Source organism: Leptidea sinapis, chromosome Z (assembly GCF_905404315.1).
Source record: "Leptidea sinapis chromosome Z, ilLepSina1.1, whole genome shotgun sequence".
In the NCBI taxonomy this organism is placed as follows: Eukaryota; Metazoa; Arthropoda; class Insecta; order Lepidoptera; family Pieridae; genus Leptidea; species Leptidea sinapis.
In genome coordinates, this window is record NC_066312.1 from 12,998,726 (window position 1) to 13,020,845 (window position 22,120).

The 22,120-nt window shown below is 33.0% G+C and overlaps 2 protein-coding genes across 4 annotated transcripts in view; one reads left to right on the forward strand and one right to left on the reverse strand.

Annotated features, from left to right (window-relative positions):
• Window positions 1-19,943, forward strand: part of LOC126979045 (circadian locomoter output cycles protein kaput) — a 43,619-nt gene extending 23,676 nt beyond the window's left edge. The window contains exons 11-13 of one of the 3 annotated variants that reach the window (XM_050828222.1): window positions 1,531-1,806; window positions 10,405-10,521; window positions 13,317-19,943. In XM_050828222.1, the coding sequence (XP_050684179.1) occupies window positions 1,531-1,806; window positions 10,405-10,521; window positions 13,317-13,475 (552 nt within the window). In that variant the 3' untranslated portion in view covers window positions 13,476-19,943. The remainder of the gene's footprint in view (window positions 1-1,530; window positions 1,807-10,404; window positions 10,522-13,316) is intronic. The other 2 variants (XM_050828223.1, XM_050828224.1) reach the window with 2 other exon arrangements.
• LOC126979024 (multidrug resistance protein homolog 49-like) overlaps window positions 19,934-22,120 on the reverse strand; it is a 42,339-nt gene continuing 40,152 nt past the window's right edge. Inside the window, exon 25 of the mRNA XM_050828178.1 lies at window positions 19,934-20,143. Within this exon, the coding sequence (XP_050684135.1) occupies window positions 20,055-20,143 (89 nt within the window). The 3' untranslated portion in view covers window positions 19,934-20,054. The remainder of the gene's footprint in view (window positions 20,144-22,120) is intronic.

Genomic DNA, 22,120 nt, shown 5'->3' on the forward strand with positions numbered 1-22,120 from the left:
TCGCCTTGTTTTTTTTACCAACAATTGCTTTTGCTGTGCGTCGCTACTCAAAAGTTTTGCCACATTTCAATGCATTATAAGAAAGTACTGCTTGCATTGTTAAATCAATTAATCCCGGTAAAGATAGCACCTAGAACCATATCGCGTAATTTAAAAGAGGACTTAGGACGTGCAGCCCATATGAGACGTACTGGTCATTTCTTAACTGATAATTTAAAAAAAGAATAGGGTGGTAAAATCAAAACAACTACTGAAACGGTACGCAAAGAAATTTTATGTACGGATGAGATTTTTTTTAATTGAGCAACATTTTAACAAACAAAATGACCTGTATTTATGCTCAAAGCTATAAGGAAGCTTCCCAATTAGTATACAGAGTGCAACGTGGGCACTATCCGACTTCAGTGATTTTTAGTGGGGTATTAGCTATTAAGGAGTGACTGAGCCATACTTTTGTGAAAAAGGTATCATAACATCGGCACATGTGTATCAAGATATCGTTCTTGAGGAGGTGGTGAAGCATCTTAACAACACCATGTTCCATAACCAAGAATGGTCCTTCCAGCATAACTCGGCTTCCGGTAATAAACTCGGTCCAGGCAGTCTTGGTTGGAAAGAAACGTTTCGGACATCATCAGAGCTGAAGACTGGCCGTCATCTAGTCCCGATCTTAATCCAATGGATAATGATTTATGGTCCGTTTTTAGAGAGTACGACTTGTTCTAAAGGCTATGATAATTTGTAATCCCTAAAACAATTTGTACGATCGGCAGTGAAGAATGAAAGAGTGCGTGTTTCTATTGATAAATTCAACATTTAATGGACTATATTGCTGCCAGTGGAGACCACTTCGAATAATCTTTATATTTTAAATTATTTTATATTTATGTATTAAACTAACACACTGTTAAATTAATAAATGTTATTTGCAAAAGACAATATTGTTGTTTTCATACTGAAACAAGTATTTATTGCAATACTTAGTATATTTAAGACTATGTAGTAATATAGTTTCTTTTTTAACTTACATAGTGCTTATTTAATCAATCATAACGTAACCATCTACCCGTCACCTAAACTACAACATTCCAAAACCACGCGTTTCTCTTAAAAAAAATTATACCACTTTCTGGAATAATTTGTCTACACGTTTAGTCTAGAGCACACCCTCATGTCAAACGCACATCTCTATACTTTCAGCCTCTTGCCCGCTTGTCCCTTCGAATATAAAAAAAAAGCCTTTTGATATTATACGGCGTGGCGCTATATCTAACCTTAACCTAAAATGAAAAAAATTCTAAAATTGAAAGCAAGTAATTGAAATTTTCAGATAAACAAATTTTATATAAGGTGAATTATGTATCTTAGTTTTTAATTTGTTTTTTATGATTACGGTTAAGTAGTTCTACCCGTGTGTTTATTTAATTTATAAATTTACATTCTATAGTTCTTCGAGTAGGACGCTGATGAGTTAATATCTTGTAACAATTGAGAATCTTAAACTAAAAGTACATTTTTTTATTATTTCAGAACAAAGATGTGAAAACTCGTATGGAAAATACTCAAGCAGAGGCTAACTTTGGTCAGGGTAACAGGGTATCGATGTTCCCGCAGCAACCAAAGATCATTGAATCGCCTGAAGAACCTCAACATGGTATGGGGGCCCAATTTCTTGATTCAGCGCCATATGCCAGGACAGTGAGCGTCCCAGCGGTGATGCCAGCGGTGATGCCAACGGTGTTGCCAGCGGTGGTGCCAATGGCTTTACCAACATTACCCGTGGTGGTAACATCCGACCAAGCTCAGGTACAGATGAGATTAGTCTATTTCTGATAGTGTTAAAAAAAGGGTCGGTGTCGCAATAGTTTGAACCGTTGACACTCATCACGGACCACCCGGTTTGATCATCGCCCGCCTCGTACCAATGTATTTTCAGTTTAAGAATTCATATGTACGTTTATTACACGCTTTAATATATAAGGTCGGCAACGTGGTGGTGTTACAAGAGTATGGGATGCAAATGATCACACACCATCAGGTGGGGTAAAAAAAAAGTCTTTGTACCGCCAACCAGTTGCGATATCGTCCCTACCCAAAGGTCTTAATGTTATGCGAGAAATTTCGAACTCATTACATTTGTCAAAAGTATTTTAAGCAAGTTCTACTGAAGTTTACCAGTGGGAAGCTCCTTTGCACGGGATGTCGGCTAGATTGTGGGTACCACAACGGCACCTATTTCTGCCGTGAAGCAGTAATGTGTAAGCATTTCTGTGTTTCGGCCTGCAGAGCGCCGTAGCTAGTGAAATTACTGGTCAAATTCGAGACTCAGTCTCAAGGTGACGTGCGCAGTTGTAGTGCCGCTCAGAATTTTTGGGTCTTTCAAGAATCCTGAGCGGCACTGCATTGGAATGGGCGTATCAACTACTATCAGCTGAACGTCCTGCTCGCCTCATCCCTTATTAACATAAAAAAAGTGAACAAACGGGCCAAAAGGTTGCTGCGAGTCTCTCAATCCAGATGACTTGTGCCTACCAAAATATGATATATAATATGTATACAAATATACCTGTGCGAATGTGTAATTACGGTCATGTCGGCTAACACACTAAGTTTCTTAGGTGCGTTTTAGTCATATATTAGAATATATATAAAAATACTAGAGGTAGTATAATGATTAGTTAATTATATTACATATTTGAAGCGTACATGCCACTATAATAGGCCATAGAATAAGAATATTTTTTTGGCATTCGATTAAACAATTACACCGTATAAAACAAGTGAGGCCAAGAGACCGGTTGGTGAACTATGTGGCGGCAACACCGATACTGAGTGACGGTCCATACTTACAATACAGAAGTCTTGTGAAGTAGTTAACTGCTAAGGTATTGTCAAACAGACAGCGAACCGAAAGCGTAGCGATGCGTTTTCATTTTTCAATGTATAGTATCGAAAGCCACGCCAGGATAAACCAAAGGATTGCGTGCGAAGCGAGGCGTGAGCTAAATATTTCTATTGGCAGGCAACACAGAGCGAATTCGAGACCTGAAGTAAGAGCGAAGCACAACGCTTATGTTTAATTTCAAAACTTTGACCCGATGTCATTCTGTATTGATAAGTCTGGTCAGCTCCATACAATTTTAAGTTTCTTGCCAAGAGACTTTTCACAACGAGAGATATCGCCCTATGTACCATTTCAATGTTTGAGTAATTGCATTGGCTATTAAAGCTTGGAAAAGAGTCTTGATAAACTAAACTTACAGAATAACTAACTTAATAAAATGGTAAAAACTTACTGTGATGTAATATCTTCCTATACACAAAAAGATTATACAAATATAAATATTTTCAAATATTTACTTACCTGTTATAAACAATGGGATGGTCAACATAATATGATACATCTTAATTTTTCATGTTGTATTATTTATTCATACAGTAAAGTAATCAACCATGTAATAATAATATTCTAATATCACTTTCTATGTTAAAAAATTCAAGCTTGCAATTAATAAAACAATACGTGTGTCGCGCTATCTCTTGTCAACTGTCTGTGCGATCGTCAACCGGTTGTAACCAGTTTTTCGCGTACGCAACAAGAACAAGCGGCCAGTGGACACTCAATCAATGTAGAAGAGCAACCGTTTCGTGTGGTTGGATAAGACTTAGTCTCTGTATCTATTTTTACTCATGTGGCATATTCTAGTTTTATTCTCAAGTATAACTTTATACCATGCTTATTTGTAAGGCCGATAAAGTTTCTTAACGTTCTTTCAAAAGGTAGCTCTTTTAGCATATCATGGTTACGTAACCTCTAATCTTAGATATGGTTTGCTATTATGGGGCACATCAATTCATTTTCAAACAGCTTTTGTAGGACAAAAATAATGTGTTCGGTCTGTATTAGGTACGAGAAATGGTTATATTATAGACTGATTTTGGATAGACCACAACGTACTTAATTGCTTCAACGTAACGCATACGGAGTGTGTGTTAAATTATTTAATAAAATACCTGACCGTGTAATAAAATTACCCGAATATAAATCTAGATTAATCTTCAAGAGTTAATTAAAAAAAAACTATTGACATCTGTATATTACTATTATATTTTTATTATAACCAGCAAATATGCTGAGTTGGGACCACTTTGTGACGTATAGAAAATAATATTTCTCAATTTTGTTTTATGTTTTATTGTACTATCGTCATGAATAAACTTTTTCTTTCTTTCTTTCTTTCTTTCTTTCTATAATGTATGAATTATTAAATTGTGACATTGATATTTAAATTACCGATTTATATAAATAATTGTCAATCACTGATATTTACATGCTTTGTATAAAGCTCAATAATATACTATACACATTTGTATTGTACCATCCTGTAATCAATCCTATAAAATGCAAATTAAGTTTATATTATTAAAAACACAATGTATCTCACAAGTATATGTAATATGTAAGTGTGTGTAATATGTATTACATTATAAATTAAATTAGGTTGTTTAGTGCGATGCCCAAGTCAATATATTTAAAACATATGGTCACTATAAGGTTAGCTAATTACGTTATAACTAATTACAGGACCCTTAAGACCTTATCCCTAATTAGGGATAAATTGACTGACTTGGTATTACAATATGGATCTCACAACATTTTACGTTACAGGATCTGAGTTGCGAGACTTGGATTATTTTACAAGTTATGTTTTTGTTGGCATCTCATTTCTTTTTGGTAGATAATCCAACCTTTTTCCTTTCAAGACTTGGTGACTCTTAGAACTGCCGCGTAAACTTGCAACACAAACACCAACTGCATAAATAAGTTTGTAATCCCATATAAGACCAAATGCATAAATATAAAACATGGGATTACAAAGTTATTGATGCAGTTAGCATATCTAGAAAACTTTACATAAATTGCGAAGTTTTTATTTTTACCTGGACTAATACAGTTAATGCTAATTGTATTCTTAATTTGAAGCATTTATAACTTCTAGAAGTGCCTTAAACTTTTGATGATCGGTCAGTCAGCTAGTCAGTGAGTGACAAAATCAACGAAACTTTGACTATTTATAATTTTTTAAAGTCCTGGTTTAAATTGAATGATATTTTAAATATACCGTGTTTATACTATGCCTGCTTGGTTACTGAAAATTCACGCTTCTAGTTTTATCCACAACAATATATATTTTTATAAATTCAGCCCCAGGTACCTTCTATACCTCAGTTCGTTATATCCTGCCATATCCAAAATAAATAATATCGGGTACATAAGCAAATAAAAATGTTAACTCCGTATAGTCTCATGTATAGGCACCGTGTACAGCGTAGTCGGAAATATAATTCGAGATCAAAAATGTAAACAATGGTGTTGCCAACACCATTTAAATATAATAATATGTCATTTTAAAATTATAAGTGTAGTCTTTATACATAAAATTAAATATTGCGCAACGTTTTCTTTTTATAATATAGTATAAAATACATCCAAAAATTAAAATGTAAATTTATTGTGCAAACTTTGCTTTGACTCTGGCAATAAGATGATAGCTTTAAACATTCGGCTCGTCTACAGAAGAAATACGTAAACAATGTTACAAATAATCTTGGTCGTAGTGACAGGTATGTCTGGTCGCCATTTGTTTTGTTCATTCGGTTTCTGACGGTTATCGTCATTGAATGTGCTCTTCTTGCTTTCCCGTTCCAGTTGCTAAATTTTTGTTTGTTGTAATGTTTTCTTTATCAAATTTGTTTTATTATTATTATATTAATCCAAATGTTTTGAGACTTTCGTTAGTGTTAATTCCGCCAATACTCGTCTCTAAACAATGCGACACGTGTTTCGCTTCTACACGAGGCATCCTCGAGAAACTCTAATGTTGACTCGCCAAACTCAGGCACGAGACTGAAATTAATGAGCCGGAAACCGCTCTTTTATACCATCAACCCATGAAATGACGCGCTGTGATTGGTCGGCTGTTATGACGTATTAGGAAGACATACGTAACAATGGTGAAGGACCAAATATGTTTGTTCATTCAACAATGTTAATTTTGTGTTTTATTAATTCTAATTGCCCTAACACATTCAAGCGAAAGCCTTTTTCACATGTATGTAAAATATTAAAATTATTATTGTTTCCGAATGACCGACCGGTGTCAATTAAATATTTCGCGAAGTCACACTTCGCTTTTTCGGTATAATTATTTCTAAATGCGGCAATATGTTCCTTTATTCTTATTTCGAAATTCTAACCCGTTGGACTACATTGGCACAGTTGCCTTACCACAGGCTTAAAAGCTCGAACCAGAAAAGGGAGGCATCTTATAATATCTCATATAGGCAGCGAGGATGGTTTTGTAGATGAAGCATTATTAATTTGCTAAGAAATAAATATTCGAAAGTTAAAGGGCATACTGCCAAAGCTAAAAACCAATTCAGTATTTGTTTTAATATTACCACTCCCGAAGGTTAGAATCCAACCCCACAACTGTGTAAAGAGCAAATTATTGAATAGCTCATATTCAAAAATATAATTTAATAAGCAAGATATGATAATCTCTCAGTTACTAGAAATCGTAAAAAGAAAAAAAGTGAAGTTTTGCTGGGGACAAGTTCGCTGCGGAAAATAAAATTTGTTATAAAAGTAACCAATTCAGATTCGTCGACATCAAGCTCTTCAGATCCCGAATCAGAGAGCAAATATTAATATGGATATTATTTTCTTGTTGGTAAAGTCTAAATTGTCATTTTAACAATGACATTTATTTGTTTACATATTTGATCTCGAATTACATTTCCACTATACATTCGAATCAGCTTTTTTATGTTTGGATTGACATACCTAGCTTAAACCACTATACTTTGCTTTTTAAGTCTTTGACTCTTAATTTAATTATTAATTTTCTTAAATTAATAAAATATGTAAGCGAAGGCAGTACAAATGTAAAAAAATAAACAAGCAAATCTATTGACCAACTCACAGGACAAACTAAATAAATCGTAAGCTTAGAAAACCCAGAGTTTAATGACAGATGGTACCTACATAAATTATCTTTATTGCAATCCTTGGCAACGTTATTGATTTTAAGCGTCATTTAATTCTTATCTTAGTTTAGTTGTGTGGCAAAAAGTTCCTTGTGTGGTGTGCTTCTTTGAGGTTCCAGTATGTTACGCTATCGCTAACTTTAAACAAAACTGCGTATGCTTATCTAAGAGGCCGGCAACGCTCTTGTGATTCCTCCGGTATTTCAAGTATATGTGGCGGTCACATTATATAAGGTTGTTTCTCCTCCACTTCTACAAAAATATATCTCAATTCATAGATGGTTTGTTGGGGTGGTAACTATCAAAGGTTAAACAGGATTCAAAATGTCTCATAACAACACCACGCAACATTTCCAAGAATGGTCATTTCATCGAGCCTCAGAACTAGGCCATTAATTTCGATCGAATGAAGCGAAGCATTACTGCGCATTATTTTATCCCGCATGACTATAAAATAAGGTTTCTTTAAGAGAGTATAGTAGAGTCTTATCGCGATGATGACTCGAGACTTAAAAGTTCTACAAGATTGACGGTAGTGATTTTTTTCATGCGTAGACGTTGTATGGGAACAATATACAAGGCGTCCCACGGCTATGCCACATGCAGGGGAAGTACCTTAAATATTGTAGATGTAACATTTTACTGAAAGAAGACTTATTTTAATTTAATAAACAATTTAAACTGTGTTCATAGATTTTATAATAATTGCCTCATTGAACCGGCAATCGAACTCGCTGCATGAGAAAAAATACCCTGTAGCTTTATCATACCTATCGAAAGGATTTATCTAAAGGCTTTTGTTTTGTTACATAACATAGCATCAGATAGGAAGAACATTAATTTTAACATTGAATGTCAAATATTGTTCAGAAAATTGAAAAGCTGACATTGACGTAATGATAAACAACTGACATTCCATCATTACCTTCAAACAGTTAGCGACTCTACCTACTAAGCTAGAGGTCCTGGGTTCGAATCCCGGTAGGTGCAAACATTTATATTATGAATATGGATTTTTCCGAGTTATGGATCTTTAAATGTATTTATGCTTAGAATAATAACGCTTAGAACATGTGAAGGCCCAAGAGAAATCAAGCAGTTTCAACTGACCACGACGTATGTACGTATCTGTCTTTCTGTCAACTTCCAGGACAATCAGTGCGCGAGCTAATACACTCGTCACAACAGCAAAATATTAAAAAAATATCTTTCCAGCTATGAATGTACTATATACCCGCTATGTAACCTCGGATTCGATATCAATATTTTTGAAATCATAAATTTACGCCGCGGCCATTTTGGATTTCAAAAATGATCCCAAATTCGTTCTCTGCACCCTCGAGAACCTCGGATACGATATCCATATTGTTGAAATCATATTTTTGCACGGCGGCCATCTTTGATTTCAAAAATTATCCCAAATTCGATCTCTGCTCACTAGAAAACCTCGGATATAGCTGGGAACGGCGCCTCTATCGTCTCGCTTTTTTCGTTTCATCGAGTTTCAAAAACAACGATTCTAAATAACTTCTTTACTTACATTTCTAAAATTGTTGCAACAATAATAATTAAATACGTGATGTTTTTATTAAATTCTTTATTTATATTTTATTTCTTCTTTCTTATTATATATAATCTAGTATTTCTTACAATTTACTGATTTAAGAAAATTTTGTATTCACTTGCAACATTATTTGGCTGTCTGTGTGCGTGTTGGCAAATGTAAGTACGTGATGCTCACGCACACATTAAATATAATGTTTCTTCTATATTGACAGGAACTATGAATGAAACTATCGTTCCGAGCGTTATTATTCTATGTATTTATGTATGTTTATGTAAGTATATCGTATTAAATATATCGTTGTCTGGCAACCCATAGCACAGGCTAATAATATATTGTTTTCCTGCAAAATATATTTTTGCAGGAAATAAACAATATTTAGTTATTATGTACCTTATAGAGGCTGTAATTTTTTTTGTAAATTTAATATTAGTTTCCAATAATTTTATCCGGCCTGGTGACTGCGGTTTTAATTAAAACTGTGACCAGAGTAACAAGGTTTATAATGTCTATGATATAACACTACCATCTCATCGGTAAGTTTTAAGTATAAAACACTAATGTCAAATCTACTGTACAAATTTAATTAAATTGTAATTTGTAACATATTTTGAGTGCCCCTCAAATATGAACTCTGTAACTATTATTGAGTAACACAGTCATATTTAAGAGGTCTTTTGGAAACTTTAATGGTAAAACGGTAATTTTTTTCGGCATCATCTAACTATTATCGTTATGAATTTAGGGCTATCGTATCGCAGGAAATAAAATGGTGTGAGTACTTATGAAATGAATGTATGTTTTTCGTTGTTCCATTAATTATCTAAGTATTTAGCTCATTATACTTATCTTTACTGTTCTTTTGTTTTCTGCTGTGCGTTAAAGATATTTTTATTATAACAATGCATCACTATTTTATTTGTAAGTTTGCCTGGTACAGAACCGTAACTGCATTAGCATGCGAATACGCATTCATATGCTAATGCAGATACGGCTGCATTAATATGTGAAAATGTTATCAAAATAATAGTTGTTTTCAAATCTAATTCTTCTTATATGGTTTTGTTTCATCTCATTTCTATTCTGTACTGGTATTACATGTTGTATTATTTTATTCAATTATGTATTCTGTATAATTTTAGTCTTTATCCAGTTGTTATACAGTCGTAATATTGATATGATATATAATATAGATATTTTATTTTTATTTGGAAAACTTACAGTGTTACAATAACTTAATTACTATACAATAGTGTGAACATTTTACACCACTTAAAAGTTTTCATATGATTGAGATTTAAATAAAACACATAAAGGATTAAAACGCATGTAATTGGAACTGTGTTTTTACATTAGATTTTTGCGTAAAAGTATTTTTTATTTTATTTTAGTTTACCCGACGTTTCAAGGCCTTTCCAGATCTCGTTTTCAGGGGAACTGCAGATGAAATGAGTCAAACATAGCATTTTTCATAGTTGTCATTATGAAGTTTAGCGCCATTTATTGCCTCGGAGGTGGTATTTGCTATGGACAGATGGTTTTTGGCAAAATTTACTCACAGTGTCCTCTTTTTTTTTGGTATGTGTAGTTGTGGGTTATAGTTTAAAATTACACGCGTTTTTAATCTTTTAAAAGTGTTTTATTTAAATGTGTAACACTCGCGTTAATCAGAGAAAGTACTATTGATATTACATGCATGTATGTACATGTGTGTCAATTAAATATTTATTAAATGGTTAATAAGATTCTACGATACATTAGTTTTAGTTAGATTTTATACAATGATGCAGTTGCAGCGGAAACATGAGGAGTTGCAAGAAATGATTATGAGACAGCAAGAGGAACTACGGCAGGTCAAGGAGCAACTTCTGTTGGCAAGACTCGGCATATTGCAACCAATTATTAATGTAAGTAGTTCATAGATGGTGCCCGTGGATTTGTCACCGCAGTCATAAATGAAATACAATTGTTACATCAAATTTTGTTATTATTTTTTAGTAGCGTCAGCAGACTGTTTACATCATATTCTTACAATATACTAACGTATAGATGAACAAAACGTGAGAGACAGCAAAAAACCCATGCTTGGAGTTAGCTCCTTAGTATTTGAATATTAAAACACTAGCTAACTCACACATTGAAAAATATAAATTGATCAAGAATTATCGGGTTGTCAGGTCGTCTATACGCTAGTATATTCTAAGTCCATTATTTACACATACTCATAATAAAATTTCACTCTTATGTCACTGAGCCCCGACTGAAGTAGAACGCAATTAGATCAATTTGAACTAAGCTTACGCACGAGTCTACAGATTCAATTCGGATTTCACCAACACAAACTAATCTCAGTTAAACCCTAAACGCATTTAAATGCCGGCCGTCGAATTCTGGCCGTTCAACATATTATTTGATCGCGATTTAAGAGCTGTGTTATCGTAATAGAAAGATTGATATATTATATCAATTTTAATGTTGTTCATACTTATTATTATAATATTTAAATTTATTAAAGTAATATATGGGGCACACTAAATGTTTTGCACTTCTAACTAATAGGAACTATTTGAATTTCGAATGTTATATTTTTTGAAATATTGCAACGTAGAAAGATTGACAAATCTTAATATATATAAATCTCGTGTCACAATGTTTGTCCTCAATGGACTCCTAAACTAATGAACAGATTTCAATGGGGATTACTTCATGGAGTGCAGTTTAGTCCAACTTAAGAGATAGGATAGTTTTTATTTCGATTTGGGACCCATAATTATTTTTATTTCCAATATTTGTTTTGTTTGGACATATTTTCTGTGAGAGTATTTTCGACGCGCCGTTTGACAGTTCTGCTGTGAAACAATTTCATTATAACAACAAGGAGCATATTATTATGTTACAATGAAAAATTATTGACAAATTCAACAAAAACGGTATTTTATTTATTATGTCTGTCTGGTCAGCTAGTAATAATATATTTCTGTTCATACTTATTGATATGTATAGTTTTGACAGGCATTTGATACATTCTTTATCTTATGACTTGTAAACTCAGTTTACATTAAAACGCTCAAAAAGTATTGGTGAAATCGCTTTGTGTTTAATCGAGATCAAGACTGGCTTTTAAACTTGGTTACGTAAAACTGAGTTTAATTGAACTCAGATTGAAGTGTCATTGGTGAAATCGCGGCTGAGATGTCAGCGTTTCTCATAAGAAATACATGTAATAATTGATAAATAAATAGCTCTAGTCTAGTTCTATACTTTTCTTAGGGCACTTTCAATTAAGACGGTTACACGATAACTGGCCATATGCGTTAAGTAATGAATAAATATAAATACTTACTAATATAATAACAATATCATAAAAGTTCGCTTTTGTCGTTATCTTTGAAGTTACTTTAAATTGCTATTAAATTTCATAAATATAAAGAGCAGGAGACGTTTCTAACTATAAATCCTTAATAACTGTGATTAAAATGTGTTCTATGAGCCACAATCGTTACTACACACAATGATGAGTGATTATTATTTTTTAAATTTACTCTGTTCATTGTTGGATTTTAAACGATAGCTTTTGACAAATTACTATAAACATCACAATATCAAAACAGAATAATAGAAGCGATCCCTGCGCTATCGCTGAAGTTGACACGTCGACTTATCAGCTTAAACAGACAATTGTGTATCGGATATTTATCAGAAACATAGTGAGCCTCCTGACGCAGTGCCGGATTAAGCAAGCTCGGGGCCCGTGGCAATTTCATAGCCCTTGATATATTGTAAGCAGTCGGTTACAGAGTGCCTGACGTGGGTTGTCCTCGTAGGAAAAGTTGCTACATTTTAAATTTTTGCGACGTCAAGTAATTTCAATGTTCCATATCTTAATAGGTTGCACTTAATAAATTACGCTCAGGCAGAGATGAGTGGCTTTCAAATGTAGGGCCCTGTGTCGCGTGGGGCCCGTAGCAATTGCTACTCGTGGTTAATCCGGAACTGCCTTGACAGTACAATAAGCACCTTTTCACAATCGGCGTAAGGCAGACCTATGTGCAGAGGTTGACTGGCTGAAGACAAAACGGTCACAGAGTGCCCATCAACGGACAAAAACATTTGAAAGGTCGCTCCGGGACGACTACAAACACACCAGGATTGTTCTAAACTTATGGAATGCAAAATATGATGCACGTAAAGTACACCTAATTAATAGCCGAAACAGGCGCCCCGTACCATATGCACCGCACCATCACATTTATATTTATATATAGACGATGTTATATATATGTGTCGAATAGTTTGATATATTTTCATTTTATATTTTTGGTTCAATTTTGTAACCAGGCTGGCAATATTATTATTTAAGACGAAAGCATCAAGTGTCAAACTGTTTAAATGAGATGTTGAACTGTCAAAAGGAGATTGAAGTTCGTTGTTTATTCAGAGTGTGCATGTAAAAGAATTAAAATCGTTATAAAGCAGACTATTTCGAGTCATTGCCATGATCTTATTACATATATATAGGTATATAACAACGTCTGTTGGTTCAGCTAATCTATAAGTAAACTTCATCAGCATTGCTTATCATTTAAATAAATAGTTTCGATACCAAATCGTAATTAATAAGTATTTTCCCGTCTGTAATATTCATATTATTTAATTGATTTAAATTTATTTAATTAAAACACTCATTTTTGTCAATATACAGGTTCACAATGTATATACAACCCCAGAGGATCTACAGCCGCTACCCGCACAAATGTATGATCGATCACCGACTAGGAACCCGCAGCTGTATCCACCCCATCACCAGGGCCTTGGCGGTAACAATACAGATCAAAACCAACAGCACCACCCTAACGAGTGAGACCTAGATCAGTAACTGTACTTTACTTAACGACACACAGTTAAACACTAATAATCTTGAAATATTGAATGGGTACACAATAATCAAAAACTCGCTGCCCGCGGTAACATCATAGCGACAGACGCGTTTTACTTTAATTTCTATATTCATAATATTAATATGAACTTCACAGTGTGGCTATGACTTCTGTTATCAGTTCTATGACTTTAAGAAGCCATGATAATTTTAAAATAAATATAATTTCAATTTATTATAAGTATTGTTCATAGCTTCGCGTAGTTCGCCCACTTAGCGGCCAGAGTCGCCCCATTTGTTAGATACCCCGCAGATTGTTTATTGGATTCGGTGTAATATTGCGGAATCAATAAGTATCTTAATATTATTAATGTACCGTACCTTAAGTGTTAATTCCATTAAGATGTGTTCTTCTATAAACTACATAATCCGTCTAACGCCCGCCCGCACGGCCTAAAGTCAGGGGTTACACAACTCATAAAATTTACATACCCCGTTGAATTATTTTAATTTAAATGTTTCATTGTAATGTTTATAGTTTATTTGTAAAATTAATTTGGTGATTTATAAATGATTATAGAATAAATCTATAATATTTTTAATATTTTAATGACATATGTTAATTTATACAAAAAATAATTTTATACCGTAATAAATGAGGTTCGCTTTTTGTTTTGACGTGAGTAATCAAGTTAGATGTATATTCCATTAATGTATTATTGTTGTTAGAAACTAAGGTAAGGATACTAACTGGCGTTATTGGGTGTATTTTGTGAAATGTAACATATTTCCATTACGCCCCCCAACTCTGGTCTGTAGCCTGTAGCTTTAGAAGTTTTATATGTAATTATTAAACTATGGGTCTTATAATGTGTATATCGTGCTGTGAATATATTTTGCGGAAACCTATGTTGTAATGTTACATTTTTGCTCTGAATGTTACATTAAGCAGTGGTTTCTGTAATCAATAAACTATGAGTTTAATAATATATATACTACTGTATATTTTGAAGTAAACTTCTCAATATAAATTATAATAGAAAACCACGGATACCTAAGGACAATATTATTTAAGAGATGTGTGGATTTTAAAAAATTCGAAGGGGTTTAGCACAAGATAGTACATAATCGATAATTAATATAAAACTGTCATATTTACATTAACAATATATCTACATACCTATATACATTTACATTACGTATAAGATTTGGTCTGCGATACAAATTGTCAAAGAGAATAAATATCTCTTCGCCGTAATCATTTTTTAAGTTGGTAATGTTAGTCCATGGCTCTAGCCACATAACGGCTACCTGTAAGGCTCAGATCTATAAAGTGTACTTAGACTTTGCTCAGACTTCACTTACGTAAAACTTAGCATAATAATCTTTGATATCGTTTTTATACTTATTAGCTATGGCAGCCCAATGTAAAAATCAAGTTCGCGTTTTATCACACTCGGCTAAGTATTACGTAAGTAAAGTCTGAGCAAAGTCTAAGAACGCTCTCTAGATCTGAGCTTAAGTGTTTGTTGTAATTTGTAAGTCCAAGTCTAAAGATGTTAGAATATGATCTATCAACATCTAGTATGTTTTATGTGTGACTTGGATTTTGTTCACCTCCTTTTGGTTACATTTAAATCAGATCTGATTCATAAGAAATTATGAGAAATTTTATACATAGGTAATCGTGATTAAGGTATTTTTGACGACAAATCAAGCAATTAACGACAGTAAGTCTCGTGGGCTACGAAACATAGCACAAAGAGGAGACAAAAGATAGGGAAACGCATGAGAGGTACGTTATATCTCACAGCTCAAACCCTAATACATTTATATTTTTCTCTTTTTCTTTCCACAACGTTTAAGTCTCATTTCACCTTTCCAAAAGAAGTTTCACTTCAAAACGATTATTATTCTGTTACAAACAAGTACCTACTAAATAAGGTTTTTCGGTCATGCTATTACGGTCATCGCACAATATTTAGCGAATCATTTCATCGCATCAAAACAGTATTGCTTGACATACATAGTTATATTACAAAAGTTGATGGAATTCGGTCCCGGTATCTTTTGTTTTGTATTATGACATTGGAACATCAATTTATGCAGCAATCAGTATTGTTTTTGTAAAAAAAAACTTTTATTTATTATTGTCCTGTATAATGTCCTTTAAATGGTTTGGCAACGTCTTGGTATCTCATACCTATGGATACTTTTGCTTTGATCGGATCAACGTATAGCGGTGTGGACTTATATATTAGAAAAAAAAGCGGTAATACTAAATAATCTTTACTTGGACACAAATCTTGATCTGGTCGGAGCAACTAATGTTACCAAACATGATTACCGTATTGCTATAACTATATATAGTATAATATATATTTAGTAACTAAATGTTACCTTAGAAAACAATAGAGATAGTGGATATATTAGTCCTAGTTGTGTACTCTCTTATAATAGCGTATTTGGCTATTAAAAATATGTATTTTTCATAGTCTGTTTCCTTCACACATAATTAAAAATAAATCTTAGAAATAAAAATAAAAAAAATTCAAAAAATCTGATTTCACTGATTGCGGTAAATATGTTTTGTATTTATATTTGGTTAAACTGGTTCTTGAATTCTTTAAGGCGTTTATTGAAAAAAAAAAAGCCTTTAATAATCAAACTCTAGTAGAAAATAGTCAAATACGCCATTATGTAATGTTGGCTTCACACCATTCGACAGACATTTTACTCTTCCATTTTTATGTGACTGTTACTATTACTATATATATTGTGTGTGTGTGTATGTGTGTGTGTTGTTTATTTTTGTTTACAATTTAATAAAATTAAATACTATTTGTTAATATTATTATTATTATATAATCATAATTATATTGAGATGATTTAAAGCTTTATGCTAAACTATATTTTTATTATAAATTATATCTTGTGAGAATGAATGGTTGTTTCTTGTTTACATATTATGTGCCATTTTTTATTCGAAGCCAATTTTTTTAAAGGCCTCATTTAGTTAAGTTAATAATAATATTGTACGGTTTATATCTTATTTACATTAATCGTCTCTCGTTTGTTTCGAGACTCGTTTTTTGTATTTATAATCGGTAGAATATTTTTTAAATAAATGTTAATTATATTATGTAGGCTTAGACTAAGCAAATTCTCCATATTATGTTTTAATAAATTATAACGCAAATGTTTGTTACAGACACTATGTTACAGTACAATAGTACCTGGTGGTTGTTAAGATAATATTTTAATACAAATGTTTATTTTTTATACTGAGTTCGATTTTAAATATTACGTTTTATTTTTTAAATTTATTTAAAATGCATCTCGTCGTGTAAGTTATATTGTTTCATGTATATATAAAGTTCACGAAGACAACGAAAATATATGAACGCCTATTGTAATGTGCTATAATTAATATTCTTAATTAGTATATTAACGTTATCTTTTAACTATCATCGGTGTAACCTAGTGAGCAAAGAACCGCTATAAAAATACTGTCATTGATTTGTACTAAATATTTTTAATTACGTTGAAATAATAAGATTAGATTAGATTTAATTATCAAACTAATATGAATACAAGATAGCATTTAGTTTTTCGTTGACAACTAAAAAACATTTAATTCAAATTAACTCAAGTTGTAACTTGATTTGCCGTACTCTGTCTTCTAAATGATGCCAAAAAGGTTACCATTGATATTATATAGGATTCTTGATTTAATAAGACTCTATATGTAAAATAGTTTTAATTTTGTCATCTAAGTATGACTGTAATAATATATATCTGGAAGTATATCATAGTAGTGTAGGTAAGCTGGTGTTGAATATGATTTTAATATAACTGATTCCAGAGCAGAATTGTTATATGCCTTGGGCTTTATAATTTAAAGAATATCCTTATTTCTTATTTACTTTCTTCGTGTTAACGAAAACATATATCTTTATATATAATAATTTCGTGTCACCTTAAATTGAATTCCTATACTAGTGAGTGGATTTTAATCAAATATTGTTGAGTTTCAGAGCAATTTGGTCGCAAATACATGTTCCGTTTTTGTGTAGAGTGTGTTTTTTTTGTGGTCACTAAACAAAACCATATGAAACATATAATGTAAATAGTCTAAAAAAGCTACGTCAATAATTTTAAACGCCCGCGTTTATGTTTTTTTTTATAACAGCATCATGACAAAGAAATAATAGTCTTAATAACTAACCTAATGTCTGCATGGTATTTATGTTAACTGCCTTCAACTGTCAACAATAAAATATTGGTATAGCAAAAACTGTAGTTAGAAGAGTGTTCATCTTTTATCTTCTGTTGTGAGAGAGACCTTCTCTCGATTTGACCTTTTAGACTGACACTTGAAAGATAATGCTTATGAAATAAAAAAATAAAAATCTGTGACAGTGTTGCTAACATATACCACAGAGTACTTTTAGTAATACTGCACGTACAAATGCAATACTTATGTAAAGGATGTTTATTTATTTTAAAATGAGAAAAAAAATACAAAATACCAGTGAATGTTATTTCATCGAATCCATACAAATTTTACCAGTGGGAGGCTCCTATGCACAGGAAGCCGGCTAGATTATGGGTACCACAACGGTGCCTATTTCTGCCGCGAAGCAGTTATGTGTAAACATTATTGTCTTTCGGTCTGAAGAGCGCCGTAGCTAGTGAAATTACTGGGCAAACTTAACATCTTATGTCGCAAGGTGACGAGCGCAATTGTAGTGCCGGTCAGAATTTTTGGGTTTTTCAAGAACCCTGGGCGGCACTGCATTGTAATGGGTAGGGCGTATCAATAACCATTAGCTGAACGTCCTGATCGTCTCGTCCCTTGTATTCATTAAAATCAAAGTTTTTGATATTAGTGATAGTGATTATCAATTTTTTTTTGTGAAAACGCAGGTGCTTAAAATTATTTTAACCATCAAATATACCTGGTTCTGAAAGCCTTAATTGAAAAAAATTTCAATTATGAAGTTTAAAAAATAAAAATATATAAGACCACGTACGGACAAGTCCTTTAGAGATTGGACAGATTTTATTTCGATTCGTGACCATCAATTATTATTATTTAATTTTTTTTGTTTGAACCTTTCAATGTAATATTTTTGACGCACGGTTCGACAGAATCAGAATAGGTAAATACAAAAAAATATATTGTAAATTTAAATTTTGATATGAATATGTTTAGATGAAGCGAAATGCATTGGTCACTATTTTGTAGTATATAGTTTCGAACCTACTCGTATATACCTTTCCCTCTCGGTTACATTAGGATAAATCATATTGTTACTACTGCTCCCTGACGTAATGTTATGGAATTTATTTAAGATTGGTGTTTTATATCCATGTTTATGAATGTGCGCATAACAATGCATCATATAATCTGTATAGAAATCGCAAAGAAAATTATTGTGACTCAATAAGTCACTCGCATATTTTTAGTTCGCTAGTTATTGGATTGATAAAAGGTAATAAATGGATCCTTTGTATTTTATATGGCCCAAGTGAAAAATATACAAATTTATGTGAACTATAATATCCGGATTTAGTCATGTAGAGGAAAGTGCCCTTTTGTCATGGATAGCGATGGCAATATTTTTAATATTGTCTAAACGACTATTAATTTTGAACATTAGAATATGAAAATTGTCATATAACAAGAATTTGTTAGTTCGTATCCTAGTAACGTGAAAACATGATCCATATTGGAAAAACTTTCAATAAATATGATCTGAGAGAGGATATTGTTGATCGAAACTGCAAAATATCGCGATGAGCCCTTTGCGACATGCTATCCCAAACAACACACACGGCGTGTTAATGCGCTCAAGTGTCTCGTTTTTTTTTCTAAACACAACGCTCGTGTTTGAACTGGTCGTTATACACAAAAATATTCTCATTGTTCGGTTTTTAGGACTGAATGTGGTAAAATGAAATGCCTTAGGCAATAGAAGTACAACCTTAACTCATTGTAAGACCTAAACTAGAGTTAACGTATGGATGAGCATATATTTCCGCAGTGTTCATTTACGAATTGCGAGAATAACCACCCTTACAGTTTTGAAATTAGTCTCTTCTTTCGGTTTATGTCAGTTTCTGTTTTATGGTACTAATGCTTAATCGCTTGGCCGATATTCAAAGCATGAAATATATATTAGCACCACATAGACCGATAACACCGCTCTGTTAGTAAAATCTCCTATATCGTCCTCATATCTGGATGCTGCTGGTCAAGTCCGCAATACACAATCTTAAAATTATGATAATCTACTACTAAGATCTACTATCTACAACCTATCCGAAAATGGGCACTTTGCTCTATTATTTTAAAATAACTTGCACTTAACTAATAATTATTATCGTTCTTTGTAGACCCATATCTATCTTGATGTATAATGAAATAAAAAATAAAATGAATTTAAATATAGTTTTATTTCAATATAAGAAATATATGTTAAACTTACTATTATCACTTTAACACGTTAACTTAACTAAGCACGGCTTATAAACAAAAAGAAGTTGGCAGATTAAGTTTTACGCCATTTGCTGCCCTTTACACATGCGCCAGTAAAAGCCTTTCATATTTACTAATTCTGAATGAGTTCCACGTTCGACTATTTTACCTGAAAAATATAAAATCATTTTATCTAGGTATCTTATTAAGAAATAATTTTATATTTATAAATAAATTCGGCATAACTTGCACTGTGAGTGCTGGAAAACCATATGTCTAAGAGGATGAGAATTTGTGATTTTCATCATCATCATCAGCCGGAAGACGTCCACTGCTGGACAAAGTCCTCCCCCAAACATTTCCACGACGATCTTTTCTGCGCTGCCCTCATCCGAGGTATTCCGCCGAACTTGACCAGATCGTTTATTTTATTTTTTTGTAAATATGAAATGGGTTAAACTGAGTGAGTGTCTTAACTTTCCTCGTTGACACAATCATGCACATTCTGATATTATAAAATTTCATTAATACTTGCATAATGACTCCTAGATGCTTATTAAATAGTGGACCTCATTAGGACAGTAGCCAGTCGTAGACGTATCAAGGGAAATCCTTGATTCGTCTACGACTGGCTACTGTCTGAAGTATTATTTCCTCTCGGTTATGTGCTGCCTGTACTACAAATCCGCATTTATGTAGAAAACATGACCATGGACAGATAGCGCGCGAGTTAAGTGCAGTCGGGGCCTGAGGTAAAGAGCGGGAGCATCTAACCCCGCTGTTTGCACAACTCGCCTCGGGCCCCTGTAGTGTAATGCTGTGCCGTCCATGTGAGTTATCGTACGCTTACCGTGTTATCGCGGTTATACTGAAGTTGCGATCACGTGTTATTTTTTTTTTTATTTAATAATGACTGATCTGAGTCTGTCAGGTTCCGTTCCAAAGGAACGAGTTTTAATTTATCGCCAAGCACGAGAGATGGCGAAAATGTTTGAGACATCAATGTTGAAGAAAGGCAGAACAAAAATTTGAGATTTAATTATAAAGTTGCGTCCGCTGCGCTGTGTTTTCGTGTTTGTTAACAAAATAATATGTTTTATAAACAGATTAGGGGCGTGGCTTAACAGTTTTGTTAAATAAAACATTTTAACATGTTTACCGCGAGAAATGGATATCACCCGCGTTCGCCGATGAGGGAAATTAACGCATAATTTGTTAGCTTTCACTGAATGAAGACGTACCTATCTTTCGTAGCTGGCGATCATTCTATTTGGTTTGCTTGTGATGGATTGGTATAAATAAAATACTTTGTTTTTTTTTTATACAAATGATCGGTTATTAAGGATGTTATATTGGTGGATCAAAAAATAAACACAAAAAGCTGGATGCACTACGTCGGAACTTATTTTTGAAATGAAACAAAAACAGGTGCAGTGGACGGACTGTTTTGCTTACTGCCTAACATTTTTTTTAAAAAATTGGCGCAGTAGACCCACCCGGCTTTAGGTTAAAATGATGAAAAAATTAATAAAATATTTTATTCATCATTTTAACATACTATCAAATGGTAAACTTGAAGCATTGTTTAAATTTTTCGACACACTCATGATTATGGTTCAATTATAATTAACACGCACTATCGCATTCCTCAACTCTGCATTCAACTCGTGCGTTATCTGTAGGTTTTTAACTGGCTGTAAAAAAAAGAACGAGGATACTGTCCAAAGGACAGACCATTTAATACAGGGCTTATTTTATCGCTAGCTCTGTAGTTATCTAGGAGAAAAAATTAAAACGAACCCCAGTACAATCGGTATAATTAATGGAGCGGCTGGAATTCTTGTACTGGATACATAATCACCCCAAAACTAAAGTTTAATTAATTGTTGGAGGTGCTTTGTACTTTACGCTGGGTCTAAGGGCGGATTCCAATATCCGATCTCGAGTGATTATTTTGAATGATCAGATCTTATATCATCAGTCATTCAATCTGCATTTTTATTTGAAAAAAAGAGATCACTAAACGTTCCATAGAACGGTTACCGATATAATATCAAAAGCAGGGCATAATCTCCGATTGCTATTTTATGATTGTGATTGAATATGGATATCGGTCATTAGGCGGAAAACTAATAGCAGTTGAAGT